Raw genomic sequence first — 24,183 nt, 5'->3', positions numbered from 1 at the left:
CTGCAGAAAGCAGTACCAGGGAGGGAACCCGCCCTCCGGTCCCTGGAAGGGGCTTACCCCCTAACACCCCATCCAAGATACAGCGAGCACCTCAGATCCCTTTCCTCTAAGGGGAAGGTTGTTTCACACACACACATGCACACGCACTCACACATGCTCTGGGCACTGCATAGCTAGAACCCCAGGAGTAGCCCGTTTGGCTGTTTGTTGATCCCACAAGCCCCCAGGAGGCACTAGGAGGCAGGCCCAGAGAAAGGGCAGCCCCACATCCTGGTCTCTGCCATCCTGAGAAGGAAAAAGGCCCAATCCTTCTAGCACAGGGGCTGTCTTCAGTCAATGGAGCATTGCTTTGGGGAAATTTTTTTTAGGTTTTTTTTTTCCTTTTAGCAAGTCCCTACAAAAATAGAACTTCTCTTGGTATTTATAAATCCACGGCCCAGCTCTGTGCGTATGTTACAGGTAGAAAAGCCACATGAGGCATTCCCTTTGGTTACTCAGGCCTTGGCTTCCTGTCATCCAGGTCCCTTGGCCTCAAGAGGTCTACGCGGTCACCTCAGAGCTGCCAAGCACCTTCTTTGGGCCCTCCCAGTAGGTGGCATACTCCCTCTGGAGCCGGGCACGGTAGTAGAAGAGGTAGGAAGGTAGCAGGAAGCCCAGGAACGAGAAGAGCAGGAGGCCCAGGTTCACCTTGAGGGCAAGGAGAGAGAGACAAGAGTCAAGTAGGTACCCGTTTTCTCTCATCAGCCTCAAGGACCCTCCTCAGCTTCTAACAGAGAGGAGGAGACAGCCATTTTCACTCCAGGTCCTTGGCCAGAATGATAAACATAGCTACTGCTTACTCTGTCTTCAGTCACCGTTTCCCCAATACCTCATCTACTGTTCAACCGCTTCGTAAAGTATCAGAGCATGGTCTGAACTTCGCCTAACACCAGGACCCTCACGAGCTGGCATCCTCTGCGGAAACACTGGGGGACCCTGGGCTGGTGCCCAATTCAGGGCACCTTCTGAAATGGGACCTTCTGGGCTGCGGATATTGACGATAGGATCACACTGAGGTTGGTGGGAAGAGGTCTGCTATCGGTTAAAGGAGCTGAGGCATGCGGCCGGGGGACAGAGGGACCAGGACAGTGGCCCTCGCACGGGCCTCCACACCCCCCTCTATAGGACATGTTGTGCGACTTTGGGCAAATTGCCTTGACTGTAAATGCCTCATTAGGGCAAAGATGGTGGAAGCAGAGTACGCGGGGAGCTCAGCACCTCGTGAACACTCCGTAAACCGTGACTATCCTTTCTTCATTGCTCTGCTGGGAGAAGCGTTATGGGACAGGTATCCCCACAGGGCAGAGAGAGGACCAGCTTTGCAGAGGCAGACGTGTGTTCGGTGGAAGTGAAAAGCCCTCCTATTAATACCAAAGGCTGCTGCCCCATCCTGAGGGTGTTTGAGCTGAGGGTTTGGAGGAGCCCCTTTCCAGAGGTGCTGAGAGAGACCATCCATGTCCTGGGTGACACCAGACGGCCTCAGAACTGGGCCACTTCACCTGGCACCTGAAGGAGAGACACTCCTGGGCCCAGGGCAAGAGGCAGGCTGGGAAATCTGTATTTTTCACTCTGTGAGGGGCTATGATGGGCGGCCAGCTCGGGAACCCCCCCAATTAAAGACCTTTAGTCGGGGATAGGAGTCAGGGATTCGGCCACACACAAGCCCTCCTCCCACCCCCCAACTCCTCCGAAGCACCCTGGGAAGGGGCTCCTGCTCCCCCCATGCCACCCCCAGTTCTCACCCAGAAGGGCTCTCCTTTCAAGGGTCCCACCATGGCCATGAAAAGTGGCTGCAGGAGCAGGGCGAACACAGCACTGATGAGGGACTGCAGACCCGTCAGCGTCCCAAAGTGGTTGGAGGGGAACCTGTCCACGAGAGGGAGGCCAGTCAGGAGGGCGGTGCGGCCCTCTCCCCTCCAGCACCCCCATCCCCGGACGCCGGCATCTGCAAGGCAGGCAGGGCAGAACGGAAGGGCCTCTCTGCCCGTGCTCTTTGGACTCTGGCCTCAGAGAGGTGTGCGGTGACTTTGGGGCCACTCAGCTGGCTTCTCCACCTGCTATCTAGGTGATAACAGCAAGGAATCCCTCCTCTCTGGGACCCACTTCTTCCTCCACTAGTAACCGAACTAGCCCTGACCTCACTGGGCTGCTCATTTATTCTTTTGACAAGTATCCACTGCGCTCCCATGGGCCAGGCACTGTCCTAAGGAGCAGGCACATTCACCATCAGACCCAACAAAGATTCCCGCCCTCGCAGAGACGGCTTTCTGGTGGGGCGGGTGGCAGCTGGACAAGGAGCGGGATAAATGCCTAGAGTGTGGGCTGGTGATAAGAGCTAAGGAGAGAAACAGGGCGGAGAAAGCCGGTAGGGGTGTCAGGGGGTTTCACTGGACGGCCAGCAGAGGCCTCCCTGACAAGAGGACAGCCGAGTAAGGACCTGGGCAAGATGAGACTACTGTGAGCCCTGCTGATATCTGGAGGGAGAATGTTCCAGAAAGAGGAAAGAGCAAGGGCAAAAGCCCCAAGTAGGGAACACACTGGGGGCTACTGCGGCATGAGGGAGCCACAGTGGCTGCAGCAGAGCGAGTGAGTGGGGAAGGGGAAGGAAGAGAGCAGAAGGGTTCCCAGGGGCTGGACCTTGGAGGGCCTGTTCAGCCATAACAAATTCTCTGGCTTTTTCTCAGATCATGGCAGGAAGCCATGGAGTGACAGGAAAAGACTTATGTCCCAACAGGTGTCTCCAGCCGTGTGTTAAAAATAGACCAAGGGAGGAGAAGGCAGGCGCGGGGAACCCGCCAGGAGCTGCTGCACTCAGCCAGGGCAGGGGGGTGGTGTTAGGGATGAGGAGGGGGTTGCCTTTGGGGTTCGTGGATGGGGAGCTGGGAGGACTGCTGGGGACTGGATGCGGAGTGTGAGGGAGGGAAGATGCAAGCGTGACGTCAAGACTCTGGCTGGAGCAGGTGAAGGAGATGGGACTGCCCTCTGCTGACACGGGTCAGGGGTCCTGCACCGCGCCTGCCACTGAGGAAGCACCTGATAGTGGTGATGACTGTGTCACCGCACACACCTGAGTCACTCAGCAGGGCCGGCAGTGGAAACCAGAAGGGCGAGGGGAAAGGGAACTGGGGGCTGCCCCAGATGGAGCAGGAGAGTTAGAAGGCAGGCAAGACTGCAGTCTGGAAATTTCTACAGGGCTGATGGGAGGAGAGAGAGCGGACCTCACCAAAGTGTCATCAAACCAAGAATTTCGGCTTCCTCTAAGGCAGGACCTCCTGGCACTGGAGCCAGCGGCGGTGAGACAAGCTGCCTTTGATAGAGGTGAGGGGGCGGGGACCCCCCGCCAGGGAAGCTTTGAGAGGGTGGCCCCCCAGACAGCCTCCTAGCTCCCCACCGGCTGTGAGATGTCAGTCAGCACTCCAGGGAGGCGATGGAAGGGGCCGGGAAGGGGGTCTGGGGCCCTTTGGACTCTGCTCTGGGATTCTCTGGCTATGGGGGAGAGCTCAGGAAGGCAGCAAAGCGTGGGCTGACTCACACTGCAGCATAGAGGCTGCCACAGGCTGAGTGGTAGAAACCCCGGACCATGGTGTGCAGGACGAAGGTGGCAAACTGAAACCAAAAAGAGGGAGGGGAGAGGTGAAGAGCAGGTGTGGAGGCGGGAGGAAGGATGGGTCAGGTGAAGAGGGACCCCGAGCCCCTGACCACCCCATCCCCGGAAAACAGACCCAGAGGATGAGAACCATGCTTCCTGGAAGGCAGGTGAAACGACCCTTTGGAGGGGTCCTGGGAGGCAGGGAGCGGGGAGGACGGAAGCGGGCACCTGGAGGTGTAAGCTGTTGATGAGGCAGGTGACACCGAACCCCACCAGCAGAAAGTTGGTCAGGGTGAAGGCGTTGACGGCATTGGTGAGCTTTTGGATCTTGCGGTAGCGGTAGCGGGGCCTGGCAGGCTTGGTGGCAACCCCATCCCTGAGGAGAACAGGATGTCACTGGCGGCTGCCTCCACTCCACAGCAGCTCCCTCCCTCCCTGATTCTCGGGCGGCCTCCCTTCTGAACGCTGCGCCTTTGCCGTGGGGGCAGCTAGGGGGGCAGGCTGTGTCTCCAGCCCCGTGTTTCTCCAAGTGTGGCTCCCCCGCCTTCGACTCCAGTATCACCTGGGGTCTTTCTTTAAATTGCAGATTCCAGGCTCCCACTGCCAGAACTGCAGGAGCGTGGCCTAGGCATCTGCATTTTGACAAATAGCCCAGGTATGTTTCGCGCACACTGAAGTCAGAGACACAAGGCTGGGAAGGAAGGTAGAGAACCGGGAGTGCTCACACCACCTCCCATTGGAGAAAAAGCGTCTCTGCCCATCAGCCTGAACAAAAGTAGATGCTACTCTGGGGACAGCAGCTCAGCCCTTGACTGTCCAGCAAGCCCTGCTCTGGCACAAGGAAGGGCTCAAAGGACTGCCCCAGACCCAGAGGATGAGAACATCCCAGCAGGCTGGGATGAGGGCAGGCTGCCCTTCTATCCTAGATAGATGGCTCTGCCTTCAGGAGGCTGAGTGACAAGGCGGGGGCACCAATGTTGGGGAGGGAAGCCACCGGATTGTTCCTTAGAAGCCTTCCATTCCAGGGCTCCTGGGTGGTTCAGTGGGTTAAGCCTCTGCCTTTGGCTTGGGTCATGATCTCAGGGTCCTGGGATGGAGCCCCGCATCAGGCTGTCTGCTCAGCGGGGAGCCTGCTCCCCCACCCCCGCCGCCCCTGCCTGCCTCTCTGCCTACTTGTGATCTCTCTCTCTGTCAAATAAATAAATAAAATCTTAAAAAAAAAAAAAACCAACAAAGAAGAAGAAGTCTTCCATTCCTAACCTCTCAGGACAAAGACAAAAAGAACATGCAGTCAGAAAACCTAAGTTCAAGATCCAACAGTGGTCTCCGGCCAACAAGATGGGTCTCAGTGAGCCTCATCTCCTGCTATCCATATCCTGTGTCGTCCCCTCCCACACCAGACCAGTGACTCCGTGTGACTGACAGATGGAAGTGTGACTGACCATGGAAGTGATGATGCATCTCCTGTGAGATTTCACTGTGACAGACACAGAGGCTGCCATCTTGGTCTCCCTCCCTTAGACCCCTGGCTCTGGGGGAAGCCAGCTGCCCTGTGGTAAGCAGCCCTATGGAGAGACCCAGGTAGGGAGGAGCCACACCTTCTGCCAACAGCCACGTGAGTGAGCTCAGTAATGGATTCCCCCATTCCGGTCAACACCCCAGATCTCTGTAGCCTCAGCCAACAGCCAAACTGCAGCCTCCTGGGACCCTGCTATGGTCTGAATGGCTGTGTCCCCTTGGAATTCATATGCTGAAAGCCTAATGCCCAACACGATGGTATTAGGGGGTGGGCCTCTGCGGGGTGATTAGGTCACGAGGGCAGAGCCCTCATCATGGGATTAGGAGGCCCCACGGAGCTTCCTATTCCTTAGGCCATGAGAGGACGCTGGGGCAAGTCTGTCATTCAGAAGAGGGTTCTCACTCAACCACTGGCTCTCTGATCTGAGACTTTCAGCTTCTAGAACTGTGAGAACTAAATTTCTATTGTTTTTAGGCTACCCAATGTGTGGTGTTTTGTTAGACCAGCCCAAACAGACTCAGACAGACACTGAGCCACAACCACCCAGCTAAGTCATCCCCAGATTCCTGACTCAGAAACTCTACGAGACAATAAATGTTAGCTTTTTAAAGATGCCCGAGTTCTGGGGTAATTTGTGATATAGCAATCGACATCTGATATACCGACTCTATCTCTTCCTAGCCACAGAAGGCTTTAGGGTATACCCTTTATAACAGGTTCTAGAACCTGCTACTAGAAGCTGTGTGGTAGGGAAGCTGGGTGGCTCAGTCAGTTAAATGGCTGACTCTTGGTTTCAGCTCAGGTCACCATCTTTGGGTCCTGGGATTGAGCCCCGAATTGGGCTCCATGCTTGAGTCTGCTTGAGATTCTCTCTCTGTCTTTCCCTCTGCTTGGGGCCCCCCCTCAAATAAATAAATAAAATCCTTTAAAAAATGTTTTATTTATTTATTTGAGAGTGCCCGCACATGGGCACACAAGTGGGGGGGAAGTGCAGAGGGGGAAGGAGAAGCAGACTCCCCACTGAGCAGGGAGCCACGGGGCTTGATCCTAGGACCCTGAGATCACAATCTGAGCTGAAACCAAGAGTCAGATACTTAACCAACTGGGCCATCCAGGTGCCCCGATAAATAAAATCTTTAAAACAATAAAATAAGTAAAATAAAATAAAATAAAAGCTGTGTGATCTTGGATAAGTTACTTAACCTTTCTGTGTCTCCAGGTCCTCACCTGTGAAATTAGGACAACATACCGACCTCAGAGAGCTGTCGCAGGGCTCGACAGGACAGGGCAAGATGCCTCATTCATGGTCAGCCCTTGAGATGAGCCACACTCATTACCAAGCCAGCAGCGCCCTCCCCCCAGTTTCCTTATCTGTCAAATGGGGAGAGGCTCCTGCTCTCCCAGGGCTCTGGGGAGAATGAAATGAGATGCTGGATATGAAAGGGCAGAGAAAGTGACAGGCTATGGCCATCCCTGTGCCGGTCACCTGGGGTCTCCGAGGGCAGCGCCCTCACCGGGGTCGTCCACACAGTCCTTGATGCGCCAGTCCATGATGTAGCCGATGAGAGGGCAGGTAAGAAGGCACAGCAGCTGCATAGCCCCAAAGATGGAGGAGTAGAACCCAACTGGGCAGGATGGCAAGAAAAGTGGAGTCAGGAGCTGTCAGTCACGACAGATGCCAGCAGCCCAGTGGACACTGTTACCCACTTTTGGTGTAGGAGAGGGGGTGCCAGCCCTGTCTCCCCCTGAGCCCAGGTTTTCGATGCCCCAAATGCCCAGAGCTCCGAGGATGGGCCCAGGCTCCCTGTGGAGAGGGCAGTGGGGGGGGGCAATTTTCATCCCCTTACCTGTCTCTGCTGCCCTTTTTCTCAGGACGTCTGTCTCTGATGGGGGTGGGGGGAGAAGCCAGAATGAGAGGAGCTCAGCAGGGTGACCCTCCTGTGCCCCCAGCCCCAGCAGGCTCAGCAGCCCCTCACCATGCTCCTGGCCCCCCGTCACCAGGTACTCCAGCATCTTGTTCATGGCGGCCATGTAGAAGATGACCCGCAACTGGGTCATGCCCATGGTGAGGAGGCTCCACAGGAAAATGGGGGAGCAGAGGCTCTGGCGGAACGGGACGGTCTCTGGGGAGACAGCAGAGGGCGCCCGTGAGCCTCCGGAGCTTCCATTTCCCTCTGATTGTCCCCGCAGATGCAGCTTCAGAGGGAGCTCGGACTTGCACTAGTGACTCAGGAGGGACTGCTTTCTTCAAAAATGACTGTTGAGACTCACTGCCCTCCAGGTTCTTGCCCGTTTGATAATGATTGCAACAGAAGATTTTCACGTGACCTCTGATATGCTCGCTGGTGTATAATAATAACTCTAGCTACTATTTATTAAGCACCTACTATGTGCCACTCCCTCGACACATAACATCCCATTTACTCAAAGCGTACAAAACCCTGTCTTTAGTACCTTCTGTTGCTGAGGAAATGGAGGCCCAGAGCTCAGTGACTTGCTCAGGCTCACGGGGCTGGAAGCGGCAGGTCGCCGGCCTCCCTCTGTCACGAGAGACCAGCAGCAGGGGTAACACACTCACACCTGCACACTCCTGTGCCCGTAACAGAGCTTCCACGTCCGTGGACCATTTAATCCTCATGATTAACTTCCCTGTTCAGTGGGTGTTATTACTGCTAGTTTAAGAGTCAAGGAAAGCCAGAGCAGGGTTACAGGATTGACCCAAAAGTCACATGGCCTGCAACTGGGGAGCCAGACTCAAACCCCCATCTCTTGACTCCAAGGTCAGTGCACCTTCCTCTAATCTGGGAGCGGGACACCTCAGGAAGTGCCCCAGGCAGGTGGCTGCAGCTCCTCTTCTGGCCAGCAGGGGGAGCCAGCCAGCCAGCCGGACATCGGAGGGTCTAGCCAGACAGTGGCCTGGGGGAGGAGAGGGACAGTACCTGAAGCCAGGGGCTCAAAGGCTTGAAAGGAGCCCTGATGAAACCAATTGCCCCACAGGCCTAGAGAGCCTGCCCCCTTCTGGAAGCTTCTCCCTCCCTCCTTTACCCAGGAATCCAGTACCCCTGAGTCTGAACTTCCAGAATTCTCTGAGCTCTGAGTGCCCCCATCTGTAAATGGGGAGCATGTTCCACCTACACCACGCATGTGGAGAGACCACAAGAGGAGAGAATGAGCACTTAGGATGAGTGTTCACTAAGCATGAGGACCCACCCTCGCTGTCCCCCAAGACTGGCCCCTTGATCAGACACTCACTCTCAGGAGGGGTCTCCGAGGCACCACGAACATCCTGGGATGAGATGAAGACGTCAGCCCCCTCCTCCAGGCTGGGGGCCTTCTGGCTCAGCCGCTGGCCCACGATGGTCACATGGGTATAGAAGCGGTCACCTGTCACCTTGTGATCTAGGGCCAACCCGCTGAGCTTGATCTTCTTCCTGCCAGCAGCCAGGCCAGGGTGTGTGGGAACCAGCTGCGCAGAGCCTGCCCTCAACAGCCAGCCTCTCATGGTCTGTCCCAGTCGTCCCCAGGGGTGCTGAGCACCCCATGACCTAGCACTGACTGACAGGCCCACTGTGTCTGTCTCTCAGAGCCCAGGCCAGGGGCCAGCTTAGCACCCTCGTGGTGGGTGGATAAGTCATTTTCCACTTGGGCTGATGCCATGGAGGCAGAATTAAGAATTCAGACTCCGGAGTCAGAGAGCCTGGTTCCAAGCCTTACCCCAGCCCCCTTCAGTGGTATGACCTTAGGAAAATCACTTTGTTCCCTGAGCCTTCGTTATTAAAGGAGTTAATAACAGAAGCCCCATCATAGGACTGTTGACAATGGTATGAGAGCTATGCACAGTGCCTGGCCAGAAGCACACACAGGATAAACATCAGCTTTTGACTGGCACCCCATGTGCTTCCTTGTAGGGAAGCTGATAGGGGGTGGGGGAAAGTTGGCATTTAGCTTGCCCCATAAAGTGTGGGGTATTTGAGTCTTTCTATTCCCCTGCTGGGACCACACGGCACACAGCACCCTGGCTGGGGTCCCTCCTACTCTGATCCCACCGTCCAAACTCAGAAAGGATACTAACAGTACCAGTCGCCCTGTTTTGACCATCTTTTACATGCCACGTCTATTCAAACACTTGTGGGTGGGGAGGATCAAGCCCATTGTACAGATGAGAAAGCAGAGGCCATCAGCAAAGGCAGGTCTCTCTGACACCAAAGCTGATTCTGTGCATTGCATCACCACTATGCTCGCCAGTCCCCCCCACCACCTCTCCCTCCACAGGGAGGGGTGTCCCCCTCCCCACACAGCCCTCCACAGCCACTCACGTGTAGTTGACTTCCTCAGGAGCCGGAAAGGCTTCACCAGGCCAGTTGAGGGCACAGTTCAGAAAAATCAGACAGGCCAGGCCTGACCACGTGAACATGATGACCACAAAGGACACACCAGCATCATAGATCAGCTGTGGAAGGAAGGGGCAGACTCACAGGGGTGGCTGCCTGGCCCCACCTCTCCCAGCCCAAGGCAGAGCCCAGGACCCAGTGGCCTGAGACAAGGTTTCTTCTACCCCATTCCTTGTGCCTGATTTGCAGATAAGGAAGCTGAGGCCAGAAGTTAAGAGTCAGACCCAGAAGACCCACCATCCTCTTCCTTTTTCACCCCAGCCCCCTAAACAGGTGTGAAACAATTCCCACACGGAGCTGAAATTGCTGGCCACAAGCATGGAAGGTCTTTGAAATCTCAATTACTATCTTAAAAAGGCACCCAAGTATACCTATGAGTTCATGCACGTGTTGGCTTTCACACAAAAATGCCATTTCATTTTATGTACAAAGGAGAAAAATTAATGTTCTAGGTTACCCCAGGCCTAACTGTGTTTATCTTGCCCCTTCCTGGCATGTTCCTTGAGGGAAAGACAAACCCAATATGAGAAGCCTTATCTCTCCTTTCACAGGTGCTCCCAGGTACGACAACTATGTGTGTGTGGGGTGTGTGTGTGTGTGTGTGTGTGTGTGCGTGCGCACATGCGCGTGCATGGACAAAGGCTCTGCGCAAGGCCTCCTCACATCAGGACAAGCAAGTTCTGAATTGATTGGGATTCTCTGCCAATGGGGAAGCCAGGTACACAGAGATGGTGTCCCTCCCCCTGTCCTCCATGCCTGGGATGACGGACATCTGCCACCCCCTCAGGCTCCTGCTCAGAGCTCCAGTGCTGCCTGGGAATGTTTCTGCTCCTCCTCAGCCTGGGGCCTAGAGGCTCTTTCTTCCCTGGGGATAGGACAGAGCTTCAAAGAGAAGGGAGAACCTGCCACCCTCCATGTCTGCTACCTGAATGCTGATGGCCGCCCCCACCACTCTACTCTCAAACTCCTTCCGGGATGCCAAGCAAGTGCCTCTAAAATAACACACGTGACTGCCCCAGGCAGAATCTGGAGGGTACGCGATGGCCCAGGTGAAACCACTCCTTGATATCAGAGGAAGAAATGAGGCCCCAAGCTTTCCCCCAAGCTAGAACACAGGCCTTTTGGTTCTAGTTCCACCAGGCAGATGTGTCCAGGCTCCAGCTCCGTGTGGACTACGTTCATGACGCTGGACCCAAGGCAACCAGTCCCTCCAGGACAGGAGAGGGAGACATGGTTGGAAAGGCTGGTTGAGGCCAGGGAGGTGAAGGGCATTGAATGCCTTTGTGAAGGGGTTGGACTTGAGTCTGTCAGCGAAGCAGGGCAAGTGTATGAGCCAGGCCTCCAACTAAGATCATTCTAGAAGTCGTGTGAATGACAGACCAGAGAGGGGGAAGGTCAAAGGCAGGGAGACCAGCTAGAAAGGCTTGAGCTAGCCTACGAGAGAGGATGGAGGCGAGGCCCGGGGTGGTGGTAAAGGAAAGGAGGCAAAGCAGGGAGGCCAGACCTGCGGGTCAGTGGCAGTGCCTTGTCCCCAGGTGGTGGGGACTGACCTCCAGCCAGCAAGAACAGGATCCTCAGACACGCCAGCCACTACTCACCCAGTCCCACCCAGTTTTCATGTCGAGGCAAAAAGAAAACCCAAGTGACCTCACTGCCCCCAGCCCAAACAGTTCCAATACCTTGATTCCCGGGAAAGTGATGGCAGAAGAGGCGTAGGAGCCAATCATGAGGGCCATGAACGTGGACCGCAGGTTCCCAAACATGTTGGGCAGCTGAGGGAGGGAAGCAGCACTAGTGAGCTAGGGGACCCTGACAGCCACCCAGGGGGCCCTGTGCCCAGCCCCGTGGGGTAAAACCTGAATGCATCCAGCCCTGCAGCCCTCAAAGTGAGCTCCAGGAAAACTAGCTCTGGGAGATGCAACAGAAAAGTCTGAAGGCAAAATTTGGTTGGAAACTAGCCAGCACCCTCCCAATGCACTTTAGCATGTGAAATGTTCCCAGATGTGCGCTCAAAGAAAAAAAAATTGTCAATTTTGCTTAACCCCCAGGTTCCCCAAGTTTATGGAGCCCTTCTATTGGGCAATGCCTCTTAATAACCCATGCAGTGGGTGTTTAAGAAAAACTGATCTAGAGCAACCCATTTGAAAGATGAGAAAACTGAGGCCCAGAGAGAGTGAGAAATATACTCAAGTTCACAGAGCTCTTTAATGACTTTATCCCCTGTGCTGGTGATCCTTGCTGTCTCCCAGGCCCCAAGGCTGGGACCATGGCTGGCTCTGGAATTAACCCTCCTGGGGACGCCAAAGGCCCCAATCTGCTGAGCCAGGACAAGTCATGGGAGGTGCCAGGGAGGTAAGGGTGGAACTAAAGGTGGGGTAGGGGCAGGCCAGGTGTCCAGGAGAGGTGGCTCTGACGTGCAGAGCAGGCCCAGAATTCCCACCAGGAGAGAACTGATCATATGTTCTGCTCACTGGCCTGAGCCAGGCCCTCTGGCGAGGAGAAAGCAAAGTCACTCTGCCCTTTGTGTGCACCCCTCCTCTGGCCCCACCATCCTCCCCAGGCCAACATTTTCCCACAGCTGGGACCGGAGTTAGATGCCATATGGAAATTCAACCCTCTCTACAGAGAGGATAACCCAGGCCAGGAAGGGGACCTCAAATACCTTGGGGAAGGAAGACGGTAAACACGGAGAAGGAGTCCTCCACCACCTTCCAAGTGGCTATGAAAAGGGCATGGGCCAGGCTGACCCTCACTGGGGCAGAGGTTTCCCTGACACCCGGTATCTGCGAGGCACGCCGCCAAGGACGCGGGATAAAGTGCCAGGGCCAGGGCGAGAGCGGCGGGACCCTTGGCGCCCCCGCCCCAGGGTCCCCGGGCGCTGCCTCCGCCCAGCAAGGAGCGCCGGGGGCAGGGCGCGAGGCCGACCGGGCTAACCCGGGCCGAGGGGCTGGGCAGCACTGGATGTCCCGGCTCGGCTCGGGTCAGTCCTGGCAGGCGAGGGCAGAGGCTCGGGGCGGGGCGGGCGCCGGGCCCTGCCATTGGCTGGAGATTACTGAGGCGGGGCGGGGCGGGGCGGGGCGGGGGGGGGGGGGGGGGGGGGGGGGGCAGAGCCCCCTAGGCCCGCGAAGGCAGGGTCTGAGGTTGGGCACCGCGCAGTGCAGGGCAGGGCAAGGGAGGGAAAGGATTCAGGGCCTGAGCCAAGTTGCACAGCGTGGAGAAGGGGCTGAGCAGGGGGGCGGGGAGGAAGGGATCGCTTCCTTAGAGAGTTGTGAAATGTCCCAGGCTGGAATTAAAGGCGGCTGCTGGGTGAGGTGAAATTCAGCCAAAAACACCCAGTTTGGCGGTCAGGATGGGTCAGGGATAAACAGCCTGTAGCTGGCCCAGCCAGGAACCCCTCCCCCACCGCACACTCACAAGCCTTTAACCCTTACACTCACTCACACCCATCAACAGACACACTCAGAGCAACAAGCACAGCAAACACATATGTAAGAGAGCAAATCATGCAAAAAAGCTGTTTCTGTAGGTTCGGCACGGTCAAGCGGCGGTAATTTCACCCGGCTTAACCTCGTACACTCACAAATACCTTCCTGGACACATGCCCTTCCCCATCTAGGGCATCACACAAGACACAACGCGGCAAACACACACCCCAGCTGCTCCTTCCCTGTCACTAGCTATCACAACACCCAGTTTTACTTTCTTTCCAGCACTTATGACTACTGACATCATTTGTAAGTTTACTTATTGGGGGGGGTTGCCTGTTCACTCAGCAACCCCCAAACAGAAGTTCCAGTAAGGCGAGAAAGTTGGCAGTCCTGTTTGCGCTGTGGCCCCAGTGCCTAGAACGGAGGCGGCAGACACTGTGTGCTTGGGACACGCGCACGGCCCAAAACCCACACTCACACACCATAGAGTCCCCACGTGCATAGCCTCACACCCACCCTTAGCGGCCGCCTACGCGGTTCCACACACACACAAGCATTTGCTCTGCGGCCACCAGCCCCTCCCTCACCCCCCTCCCCCTCACTCACCTCTACCCCCACTCCCCCCCCCACTCCTGGGTACCCTGCTGCCAAGTGGGGCCCGTCACACTCACCGTGAGTGAAGAGAACGTTAGGCAGATGCCACCAAAGCCATTCAGGGACAGCGCCAGGAATATCAGCGGAGACAGAACTGGGAAGGGGAGAGGGCTGGGTGAGGGCATCTGGGGAGCTGTCGGAGGCCAAGGGAGGAGCTGGGAGCAGATGATCCACCCGCATACCACCCATTATCTTGTGGTCACCCGAGAGGCCGAACAGCTCACCTCTGGTGTCCTGAGAGGCCACGGCCATGAGGGCGCAGGACGCAGCGAAGCTAGCACTGTGGAGACCCAGGGAAGGGGGAGGAGTTGCCCATGAACACTCTGAGCCTCCCCCGCCCCCCAACCCTGCCCCTGAGCGGCAGCCCCTGCCTTCAGTCCCCCACCTGCCGACCAGCCTCACCTGCCCACCAGCCGCGTGGGCCGGGGGCCGAAGCGGTCCATGAGGATCCCCAGCGGCAGGGTGGTGGCGCTCAGCACGAAGGAGCCAATGGTGAAGCCCAGGTTGAGCATCTTTTCCTGGCCATCACAGCTCAGCCACTTGCGCTGCTCGCCCTGAGTGACGTTGGTGGTGTTCTCCGCTGAGGAAGCAAGGGAGGGCTCAGCACACGGCAGCGGGAACACCCGGGCGCAGGGGAGAAGGGCCTGGGGTTGGGGCTCCGGAGCTGATGACTTCCTACCAACCTGGTGACTTTGAGGGTGGCCCAGAGTCCTATCTACTCTGGTGAGGACTTGCCCTCAAGGTAACCTGCCAACTTGGAGTCGTGACGAGTTAATAAAAAAGGTTAACGATGGGGGAAGGAGGGCGATTTGCTTCACTCAGGGCTCACGGAGTCACAAGGTGGCTGTTCCCCTGCCCCATTTGTTGCCTTGGTGTCACTGCCAAAGGCACACTCGGGGGACACCTGGAGGGCAGACCAACCAGGGTCTGAATTCCCACCGCCACCCCTATGAGCTGGGCAACCTTGAACAAGGCACTTCCTCTCCCTGGGCCACGGAGGAAGCAGAGGGAGCCTAACCCACAGGTTTCTTAGGAGGTTCAGCTGGGGAAGGTGAGCTTGGCACAAGGCCTGGCCCAGAGAAAGTTCTCCTGAAACAGCTGATGAAGGGGTAATGGGGGGCCGGCCCTTCTGCGGGGTCATGATGGGGTCAGCCTCTTCTCTAGGTGCTGGGGATCCCACAGTGAATACAAACAGAAGCTCTCAGCTCTCATGGGGCTTACATTAGATACAAAACAAGTCCACAAATGGACCCTGATTTAAAGAGTGGCAGGTGCTGTTGGGTGCCTAGCTGACTGAGTCAGTAGAGCATGCGACTTGATCTCAGGGCTGTGAGTTCAAACCCCACGCTGGGCGTAGGGCTTACATTTAAAAAAAGAAAAAGAAAGAAAGAAAGAAAGAAAGAAAGAAAGAAAGAAAGAAAGAAAGAAAGAAAGGTAGGTAAAGAGTGACGAGTGCTATATAGAGAACAAAACAGGAGGCCATGATGATGCCTGAATGCTGGGAGGGGAAGCACCTGCCCCAGGTGGGGACGATGACTCCCGACTTCAGATATCCGAAGGGCGTGCGGGCAGCAGAGGGGTGAGGCGACCTGTGTGTTAACATGAGGAAGAACAGGACAAAGACGTTTCAGATCCTGAGTGCCGGTCAACCGGGAGAGGAGGCACTTCAGGCCACGGGGAGCTGGCCATAGTACCAGTGCCCGGACGCTAGGGGAGACTGCTCAGGCCCATGGGAGAAGCAGTGGGGGTGTTCAGACCACGGCCTTTGGGGTTCAGGTAAGCCCCATAATTTCGTGATGGTCACAATCACTGTTCATGTCTCATGTCTCCACCAGGTTCGTCTGCTCCGCTTTATTTAGTCTCCGTGCACTTCCGGAACTTCTACTGTATGCCAGGTACCGGCTTGGGGCAATGGGTAAAGCAGCAAAAAATGCAAAGATCATTCAGGCCAGAGGCTGCAAACAGGCAACCAGCAGTGGCCCCCACGCCTATTTTGCTTGGCTTGCAAACTGTAACAGGATGCAGTTTAAAATCGGGAGCTATCCCTGAAAAATCTGGCTTCTCTTTAAGAAGCGAGAAGATCGGGGCACCTGCATGGCTCAGTTGGTTAAGCGTCTGCCTGCTGCTCAGGTCATGATCCCAGGATCCTGGGATTGAGCCCGCCATTGCTCTCCTTCCCTCCCTCTTCCTCTGCTCATGCTCTCTCTCACTATCTCTCTCTCTCTCAAATAAAATCAAGAAAGAAAGAAAGGAGGAAAGGAAGGAAGGAAGGAACAAACGGAGGGAGGGAGGGAGGAAGGAAGGAAGGAAGGAAGGAAGGATGGATCGAGCCAGAAGATCTGGCACTTGCTGAGCGGTGGTCACCCCTTCTCGCCACCACTTGCCCTCTCCAGGCCACCCAAGTCCTCACCTCTCCAGTAGCTCCCAGACATTCGCCATCTTGCACCTGCCTTATTTTATTATTATTAAATTCTGATTATTAATTAGTTATTACAACCTGCCTGACCCCTGCTGGTGTCTGAGTGTGCAGCCGCTGAATTAGACTCTGGCCTCACTCCTCGGTATTTCCTTCCCTTACCTTCCCTTACACTGTCCCACTAGCTCTGGATTAATTAACACCTACTTTGTGCTAAGCTTTTTCATACAGTATCTCATCCGATCCTCACAACCTCCCTGCAACTCCCAGCCACGCTGCTTCCTACAGGCAGGCTTCCATTTGGACTCAAGACATTCTCCAAGGTCAGCACTCTTTCATCCCCCACAGGACCCCCAGTCCCGTAGGCAGCAGCTCCATGCACTTCCCAAGCCCGTCCTGGTGCAGACAAGAGGAGGTGTTCCCCAGCCGTGGAGCGTGCCAGCCCGGTGGACAGCTACTAATCGTGGTCAGTTAGTGCATTGCTCTATCTGGTCTATCAGTCAGCCTCTCGTGAACCTGACTGATAACTAACGTGAGCTAGCTCCTGAGGCCTGATCACTCTGGTAGCTGGCTACAGCCGGACTTCTTGGATAAAGCCAGCCCAAGTTGCCAAGACTCCTTGGAACTCTATTCATGTCGATTACAACAGAAGAGGTCATCAAAATCTAACGGCCCCAGTTGTATAGGCAAGTAAAGTGAGGCAGAGGGTGGGACAGGGAAAACGTATCGAGTTAGTGGTAGGGCTGAAGTCTTAGAAAAAAATGTGTTTCCCAAACTGTGGTATGCATAGCATGTGGGGCCCTCACGATGGGTTGGAGGTACAGGGAAAGGATTTCGATGTTTCATAGTCATTAGTCATTTCAATGTGTATCAGAAACACACATATATACACACATACATATATGAATGTATTGGGAAAATGTTGCATATATGTATGTACATTAGAAACATACATATGTCTTTCCAATATATTCACATATGTATGTGTGTATATGTGTGTTTCTGATATATATACATGTATCTGTGTTTATTAGACACATGTATGTGTATGATGTGTGTGTATATGTGTGGGTAAGTACAATCAAACCCAAGATTCCAAGGATATTACACTTTGAAATTAAGCTAATTTTTTTAAATGGATTGGTTTAAAAGGAAGCATTAAGTAAATAGCACCTATGACGTAGAAAAGGTAAAATCATGAGGGTGAACTACAAGCGACTAGGTCTGTGAAGCACCAGAAAGCAGGATCGTGGTTAAACATTCCACCTCTGGAGCCAGAGCACATTCAAATCCTGGCTTCACTGGCTGTGCTGCAGAAACTCTGAGACTCTGTTAGCCCACCTGTGAAATGGGCATAATTGGGGGTTGCAACCCCCTTAGAGGTTGGCTGGGCTGAGAACTGCCGCACACAAACACTCACAAAATGATCCCATTTACTTGGTCTCCCAGGTCGGTGAGCCCCTCTTCACGCCCTGATCCGTCCGTCCACTGACAGTCATGTTCACTCAAACACCTGTAGGACTGGGCTCTAGTTTGTTGTCTCGTCTACGGTGGGACTGCTCCAGGAGGTTGGAGATATCTACACTATTCCCATGAGGACCAGCAGACAGGTCGTGGAGTCAGATCGAGGGCTGAATCCTCACTCTGCTACTTATGAGCTGTGTGACCTCAAGCAAGTTACTTAGCCTCTCTGAGCTTCAGCTTTCTCTTCTACATAATAAGACTAATAAACTACATAATAGGAATAAAGACCTATTAGCAAATACTAAAGGCCTGATGAACTTTAGGTATCATTTTATTATTTTGGCATTTTTTGCTGGCTATACAGTAGTATGTGTTAAACTGAATTGTCCTTGCCTGAATTCTGAGTAACAGAGCCTTCTTCAACTGTGACACCCCTAGAGGTGGTTCAACCACTCACCCCAGGGCAAACCCCGAGGGGGAGCAGGAAACACTGAGAAGACAGAGGGTGTAGCCAGGGACCCTAAGGCCAATACTAGTGAAGACCTGGATCATGAACCCCACATTTGTTAACTGACATCATTTGGTCTTCATGTCATTGCTCTGTGGCAAGAAGGATGAGGGACATCCACTCTGTTTTGCAGACTTAGAAGCAGAGATGCAGAGAGAATGACAGGCACATGGCAAATGACAGCAAAGCTGGGTCCATCACGTAACAACGACCCCCCCACATGGAGGCCACACACTTGCTCTCGTTTCATTTTCACAGCAGTCCCATGGGGTAGGGATGATCAGTCCCCTTTTACATATGGGGTAACTGAGATATTCAGAGAGCTAAGTAAACACCTAATAGAAGCCAAGAGACACAGAGCATTGGAAGCCCGGCTCTTTCCACACACTGTGGGGACCCACATTCCTGGTCTGATTCTGTGTTCTTGTGTATGTGGCTTCAGGAAGCAGAAAACAGGGGTGCCGGTTGGACATTTGCCTTTAGCTCAGGTCCTGATCCCGGGGTCCTGGGATCCGGGCTCCCTGCTCAGTTGGGGAGTCTGCTTCTCCCCTTCCCTCTGCCCCTCCCACAACTCATGCTCTCTTGTTCTTGTGCTCACTCCACTCTCAAATAAATGAGTAAAATATTTTTAAAAAATGTTTAAAAGAAGCAGAAAATAAGCACTTTTGATGGGGCAGCATGACTGAAGGTACAGTAACCAAATCAGCCTGATAGCTCAAGGATTTAGGCTAAGTCGCCTGAGGGAAGGAGAGCCAGGGGAAGAGAGACTTGCTGTGCCTTGCTTTCCAAGAGTGGACGAATAAGTTCTGAGAAAGAAGGAGGGTTCGGTTTGGTCACCTCTGAGTGATCCCAGACAACCAGGCTCAGACGCACACTCACTTCTGGACAGCTCAAAACACCAGATGAAATTACCCCCACATGGACCCAAGATCTAAATGTAAGAGCTGTAACTATAAAAACTCTTAGAAGAAAACACAGACATAAATCTTTATGACCGTAGGTTAGGCGAGGATTGCTTAAACATGACACCGGAACACAAATGGCAAAGAAAAAGATGGATTGGACTTCATCAAAATTAAAAAACTTTTGTGCTCCCAAAAGAATGTGAGAAAACCATCCACAGGGAGTAAAATTTTACAAATCGCAGATCTCATAAGGGACTTGTATCTAGAATATAAAGAACTCTTACAATTCAATGATCTAAAAAAAAAAAAAAAAAAAAAGAGGGGGGCGCCTGGGTGGCTTAGTGAGTTAAGCCTCTGCCTTAGGCTCAGGTCATGATCTTAGGGTCCATCGAGCCCCGCCTACGGGCTCTCTGCTCAGTGGGGAGCCTACTTCCCCTTCTGTCTCTGCCTGCCTCTCTGCCTACTTGTGATCTCTCTCTCTGTCAAATAATTTAATTTGATTTAAAAAAAGCAAATAATCCAACTTAAAAATGGCCAAAGGATCTGAACAGACATTGCTCCAAAGAAGATATACCAAGGGCCAAGAAACACATGAAAAGGGGTGCCTGGGTGCCTGGGTGGCTCAGTGGGTTAAAGCCTCTGCCTTTGGCTCAGTTCAGGATCCCAGGATCCTGGGATCGAGCCCTGCATAGGGCTCTTTGTTCGGTGGGGAGCCTGCTTCCCTTCCTCTCTTTCTGCCTGCTTGTGATCTCTCTCTGTCAAATAAATAATAAAAATAAATAAATAAATAAAATCTTAAAAAAAAAGAAACAGGGGGGTTAAGGGGGTAGGAGAAGAGTAAATGAAACAAGATGGGATTGGGAGGGAGACAAACCATAAGTGACTCTTAATCTCACAAAACAAACTGAGGGGTAATGGGGGGGGGGGGGGTGGGGGGGGGTGGGATTATGGACATTGGGGAGGGTACGTGCTATGGTGAGTGCTGTGAAGTGTGTAAACCTGGCGATTCACAGACCTGTACCCCTGGGGATAAAAATATATTATATGTTTATAAAAAATAAAATTAAAAAAAAAAAAAAGAAACACATGAAAAGTTGTTCACCATCATTAGCCATTAGGGAATTGGAAATCAAAACCATAAGAAGATAATATTTGTATCTACTAGACTGGTTATAATCAAAAAGACAAGCAATCATCAGTGTAGGCGAGGATGTGGAGAAACTGGAACCCTTTACACCGTCACTGGGAATGGAAAATGGTGCAGCCACTGCGGAAAACAGTCTGGCATTGTCTCAAAATGTTCAACATACAGTTACTACCTGACCTAGCAATTCTACTCCTTTCCTAAGAGGAAGCAAAGCCTATGCCCACATGGAAATATGTACCTAAGTGTTTAACAGGAGCATTCATAATGGCCAAAAAGTGGAAACAAATGCATATCAGCTCACGAGTACGTAAATAAAATGTGGTCGATCCATACGGTGGAGAAGAAACCGAGTCCTGACACCTGCGACAACACAGATCAACGCTGAAAGCATCATGCTAGGTGAAAAAAAGTGAGTCACAGAAGACCACATATTATAAGATACCATTTACATGAAATATGCAAACAGTTCCTATCATTGAGGGGTAAAATCAGGCTACTACAGAGTGCTAGACAAGGGAGGGCTCCCCAAAGCCACCCATCGCTGGGAAGGCCAAATGCTTCAACAGAAGAGCTGAAGAGAAGATTCGGGGGAGGGGGATGGCTGTGTTCTGGTAGCTTGAAGCCCCGAGGGTGGGGTAAGGGGGAGGTTTACTAAATGGTAACAAGTGCTTTTTAAAAAAAAATCTATTTTTGTCCTAGGTAAACTAAGGCACTGCTAATGGGTACATGATTACTTTCTGGGGTAAAGAAAATGTCCTACAATTGATTATGGTGATGGTTGCATAACTTACTAAATTGTATACTTTAGGGGCACCTGCCTGGCTCAGTGAGTTAAGCAGCTGCGTTTGGTCTAGGTCATGATCCCAGGGTCCTGGGATGGAGTCCCGTGTTGGGGCCCCTGCTCAGCAGGGAGTCTGCTTCTCCCTCTCCCTCTGCTCCTGCTGTCGCGCTTTCTCTCTCAAATAGACAGAATATTTTTTTAAAAAATTGTATACTTTCAATGAGTGAATTGAAAGGTACATGACTTAGATCTTAATAAAGCTTTCACACGTGTTTTTAAAAAGCACAGGTGGATTAAAAAAAAAAAAAAAAAGCACAGGCCGGAGGGATGGGCAGCAAAAGGGAAGCAGGAGTTTGGGGGTGATGGAAATATTCTAAATACAGATTGTGGTGGGTGACGGTCCCTGAGGCACACATTTGTCAAGTCTCATCAAAGTGTGTGCTGTAGACTAATCTTTGATAAAGCTGATTCCAAAAAAAAACAAAAACCAAAACACCCAAACCAAGCAGGTGGAGTGAGGCAGGAAGGAGCTACAGGATGGGCAGGGGCAAGCATCAAGAGCACGAGGTGACAAAGAGCAAGTTGCCGGCAGTCTCCAGGGTAAACAACTCAGAGGGGACCTGGTATCCTCCCCTCCACTCAGGAGCCTTAGAATTCCTACTTCCTCATTAGGGGCCGCTCACAGGAAGCCAAAGGAACTGAAATGGAAAACAGGGTCCCTCCACAATGCCTGGCTTATTAACCTTGTGCAGATGACTGATTTGAACACCTGGGGGCTCAAAGTCCTAGAAGAGGAAGGACACAGACCTGTTAAGTTCAAGTGCACTTTGTAGGGGCTCCTTTGTCTTGTATAGCCTTCCAGGAGCCCTGGTTTAAAAAAAAAAAAAAAAATCCCTCCCCCAGCTGGGTGCGGCAGCTCTCCTTCTAGGGGTTTCCATCTTACTCTAGCCAGACTTGAGGTGCCAAAGACTTAGGACTCCAGTGGTCAGTCCTAGGGGCTGAATATCCAGCAGGACACCTGGCATTCGGGAAAAGACTCCATTAGATAAAGGAGGTAGAATGAGCAGATAGCCACCCACTCTCTAGGGGAAGTGTGAAGAGGTCAAGAAGTGCGTCTGCCCAGTGCTTCCTCTTTGGCAGCCCTGCTTTCAGTCCCCTTGGCCACCTGTCCTTTTTCAGCTTCCACCTTGCCCTGTTGCTGTCCCTCCCCCAGCGGGCATACCTGAGCACATGATGGAATAGAAGCCCTCCTCCTTGAGCATGATCAGCAGGGAGCCCCAGCCCAGGAGCACAGCGGAGAAAAAGAGGTTCTCCAGCACCGCCGTGCAGGCCATCCACCAGCGCCTCCTGTACGCCTGCTGTAGCGTGGGGGCCATGCCGGCCGCGAGCCTGCACGGGAACACAGCGCTGAGCGGGGGGAACCCCCAGCGGCCCCCGGGAAGGGTCTCGCATCATGGAGCCTCCCGAGACCCCCTCGAGCCAGCCCGGGAAGGCCCCAGGGCCCCGGGCTTCCCGGCGGGTGCCGCCAACCTGGCTCTGTGCGCACTGGCAGTGCCAGGGGTTCACGCGGCGCCGGGCTCCCGCCTGGCCACTATCGGAAACAAGGCAGGTCCTGTGCGAGCGCAGCCGATTCCTGGCGCTCTGCCGGGCTCTTCCACCCTGGCCAGAACGCGCGGAGCCCGGCTCCCCGGGCCCAAACCCGCACTCCCCCAAGTCCCCAAAAGTCAGCAAGGGGCAGAGCGCGCTCTGAAGAGCCACCGCTGGCCAGTATCCGGCCGCCTGCGCCAGGAAGGACCCCCCAGAAGCAAGCAGGAGGAGGAAGGGGAAGTCTGGGGCTCGCCTAGGACCCCCCCCCCTTCCTGCTGAGCGGGTTAAGACCACTCCTCTGCTCCGGGGCCGGACCCCCGCCAGCCCTTGTCCCTCCCCCTTTCCGCACCGGGCGACCCGTGTCCCCTGCAGTCTCTCGATCCTGGCCAACAGCTGCCACGTGGATGGGGACCTAGGGCGAGTCGGGGCGCCCCTCACTCACTCGGCGGGGCGCGGGCCACCACGAGGCGCGCATCGGCGCCAGCCAGCGCTCTCGGGCGGGGGAAGGGGTCTCGAGCTCCGGTAGGAAGTCCCGAGGCCGCTGACTTTATAATGGCAGTGGTGGCGGATGGGCCCGCGGGCCGGCGGCGGGCGGGTGTGTTTACCAGAGGGAGGGAAGGAGCCCGAGCTCCCCCCCGCCGCGGCCGCCGCCACCACCATGGGAGGAGACGGGACACGGGCGGCGCGGGGGCGGGGAGCGGCAGAGGGGAGACGGATACTGCTGAGAGGAGAGGGACGGGGAAGGGCAAGGGGGGGGAGGGCACGAGGGAGGGGCGGAGGACACCAGCTGCGGCTGCCGGAGCCTCAGTACCTCATCTGTGCAATGGGGCGCTGGGTTCCCGCGCGCCCGTTCAAACTGCAAGACTGTTGCTCCAAACTGAGGAAGTGCTGCCGAGCGGGCGGAGAGGAAGAGGGGAGTCGGAGGGGCGGGAGGGAAGTGGAAGGAGGGGCACGCTTGGAGAGACGTCGACAGTGCGCCGCGGGACCCACGGGTTCCGGGAGCAAGTTTTCTTTGTGGAGCCTGCGAGTATCGGTGACAGCCGGCCCGGGGGCTTTCAGCGGACCCGCAGCTGGGGACCCCCTACCCACACCTGCTGCTTACCTCTGGTCTGGGGGCAAACGCGCCTCTGGCCGCCACGGACGCGACGCCTTGGGGAGCGCAGCGCCTTCGGGGCGCGTCCACACTCGGTGTCCGCTGTCCCGCGGGCCCAGCTCCGAACCGCACGGGTGCTCAGACTTGTCTGCGCTCCGGGGTCAGGGCCGCCTCGGAGACTCAGCGCCGCAGTCTGGTGTTCTTGCCTCCTCCGTTCCCTCGGATGAAGTCGGGGGGCTGGGAACTCGCCGGGCACCCGGGATACTTAAGGTGGGGCATAGACCAAGTGGATCCACTGAGTTAAGCGTGGTATTCACACTCGTCCCGGGCTGCGCCCCGAAGTAGGGGCGGGGGCTCCCTTTTCTTCCCCTCCCCCTAGGTCGAGTTTCACGCGCACGTGACTCGCCTCCAGTCCCCTGATACTCTCCCACGGCACACGCCCCAGCACCTAATATTTCCACCCTCACCCGCACTCCTTCACCCCTACCCTCTCCCTCGGGTCCCCCAGAAGAATTGGGCAGCGCCCTCCGTATCCTTGATCAAAACAGAGAACGACTTAGCTGGAGCAGACTGGCCGCGATGCAAGGGCGGGCTTGGGTGGGGTTTTGAACTGTGCAGTTGGGAGTAGTGTTTTCCAAGAAGCAGAATGACACGGGTTTCCT

General features: G+C 54.6%; 1 protein-coding gene across 4 annotated transcripts; it reads right to left on the bottom strand.

The window, feature by feature from the left end:
- On the bottom strand, positions 1–23,579 carry LOC111149594 (solute carrier family 43 member 1). Of its 4 annotated transcripts, none has more exons than XM_022506730.1 (15): positions 23,531–23,579; positions 22,064–22,230; positions 14,023–14,200; positions 13,845–13,900; positions 13,638–13,714; positions 11,218–11,310; positions 9,464–9,597; positions 8,400–8,578; positions 7,124–7,270; positions 6,995–7,030; positions 6,634–6,772; positions 3,857–4,004; positions 3,572–3,645; positions 1,782–1,905; positions 1–687 (listed from the first exon to the last, which is right to left on the bottom strand). In XM_022506730.1, the coding sequence occupies exons 2-15, from the start codon at positions 22,215–22,217 to the stop codon at positions 541–543; spliced, it is 1,686 nt and encodes a 561-aa protein (XP_022362438.1). In that variant the 5' UTR covers positions 22,218–22,230; positions 23,531–23,579; the 3' UTR covers positions 1–540. The 4 variants fall into 4 exon arrangements, with proteins under 4 accessions (XP_022362438.1, XP_022362437.1, XP_022362439.1 ...); XM_022506729.1 differs by lacking the exon at positions 23,531–23,579 and adding an exon at positions 22,778–22,807; XM_022506731.1 differs by lacking the exon at positions 23,531–23,579 and adding an exon at positions 22,372–22,397.
- Positions 23,580–24,183: the final 604 nt, after the last annotated feature.

Source organism: Enhydra lutris, unplaced genomic scaffold (genome assembly GCF_002288905.1).
Source record: "Enhydra lutris kenyoni isolate GAN:26980312 unplaced genomic scaffold, ASM228890v2 scaffoldscaffold22, whole genome shotgun sequence".
Taxonomy (NCBI): domain Eukaryota; kingdom Metazoa; phylum Chordata; class Mammalia; order Carnivora; family Mustelidae; genus Enhydra; species Enhydra lutris.
Note: the sequence above shows the minus strand (reverse complement) of the source record. Positions and strands in the feature narration are given on the sequence as shown.

Coding starts and splice junctions, on each gene's coding strand:
- LOC111149594 (XM_022506730.1), bottom strand. CDS start 22,217: ATGGCCCCCACGCTACAGCAGGCGTACAGGAGGCGCTGGTGGATGGCC. Junction 13,715..13,844: donor GGCCTCTCAGGACACCAGAG/GTGAGCTGTTCG, acceptor TCCCCTTCCCAG/TTCTGTCTCCGCTGATATTC. Junction 3,646..3,856: donor TCAACAGCTTACACCTCCAG/GTGCCCGCTTCC, acceptor TTTTGGTTTCAG/TTTGCCACCTTCGTCCTGCA.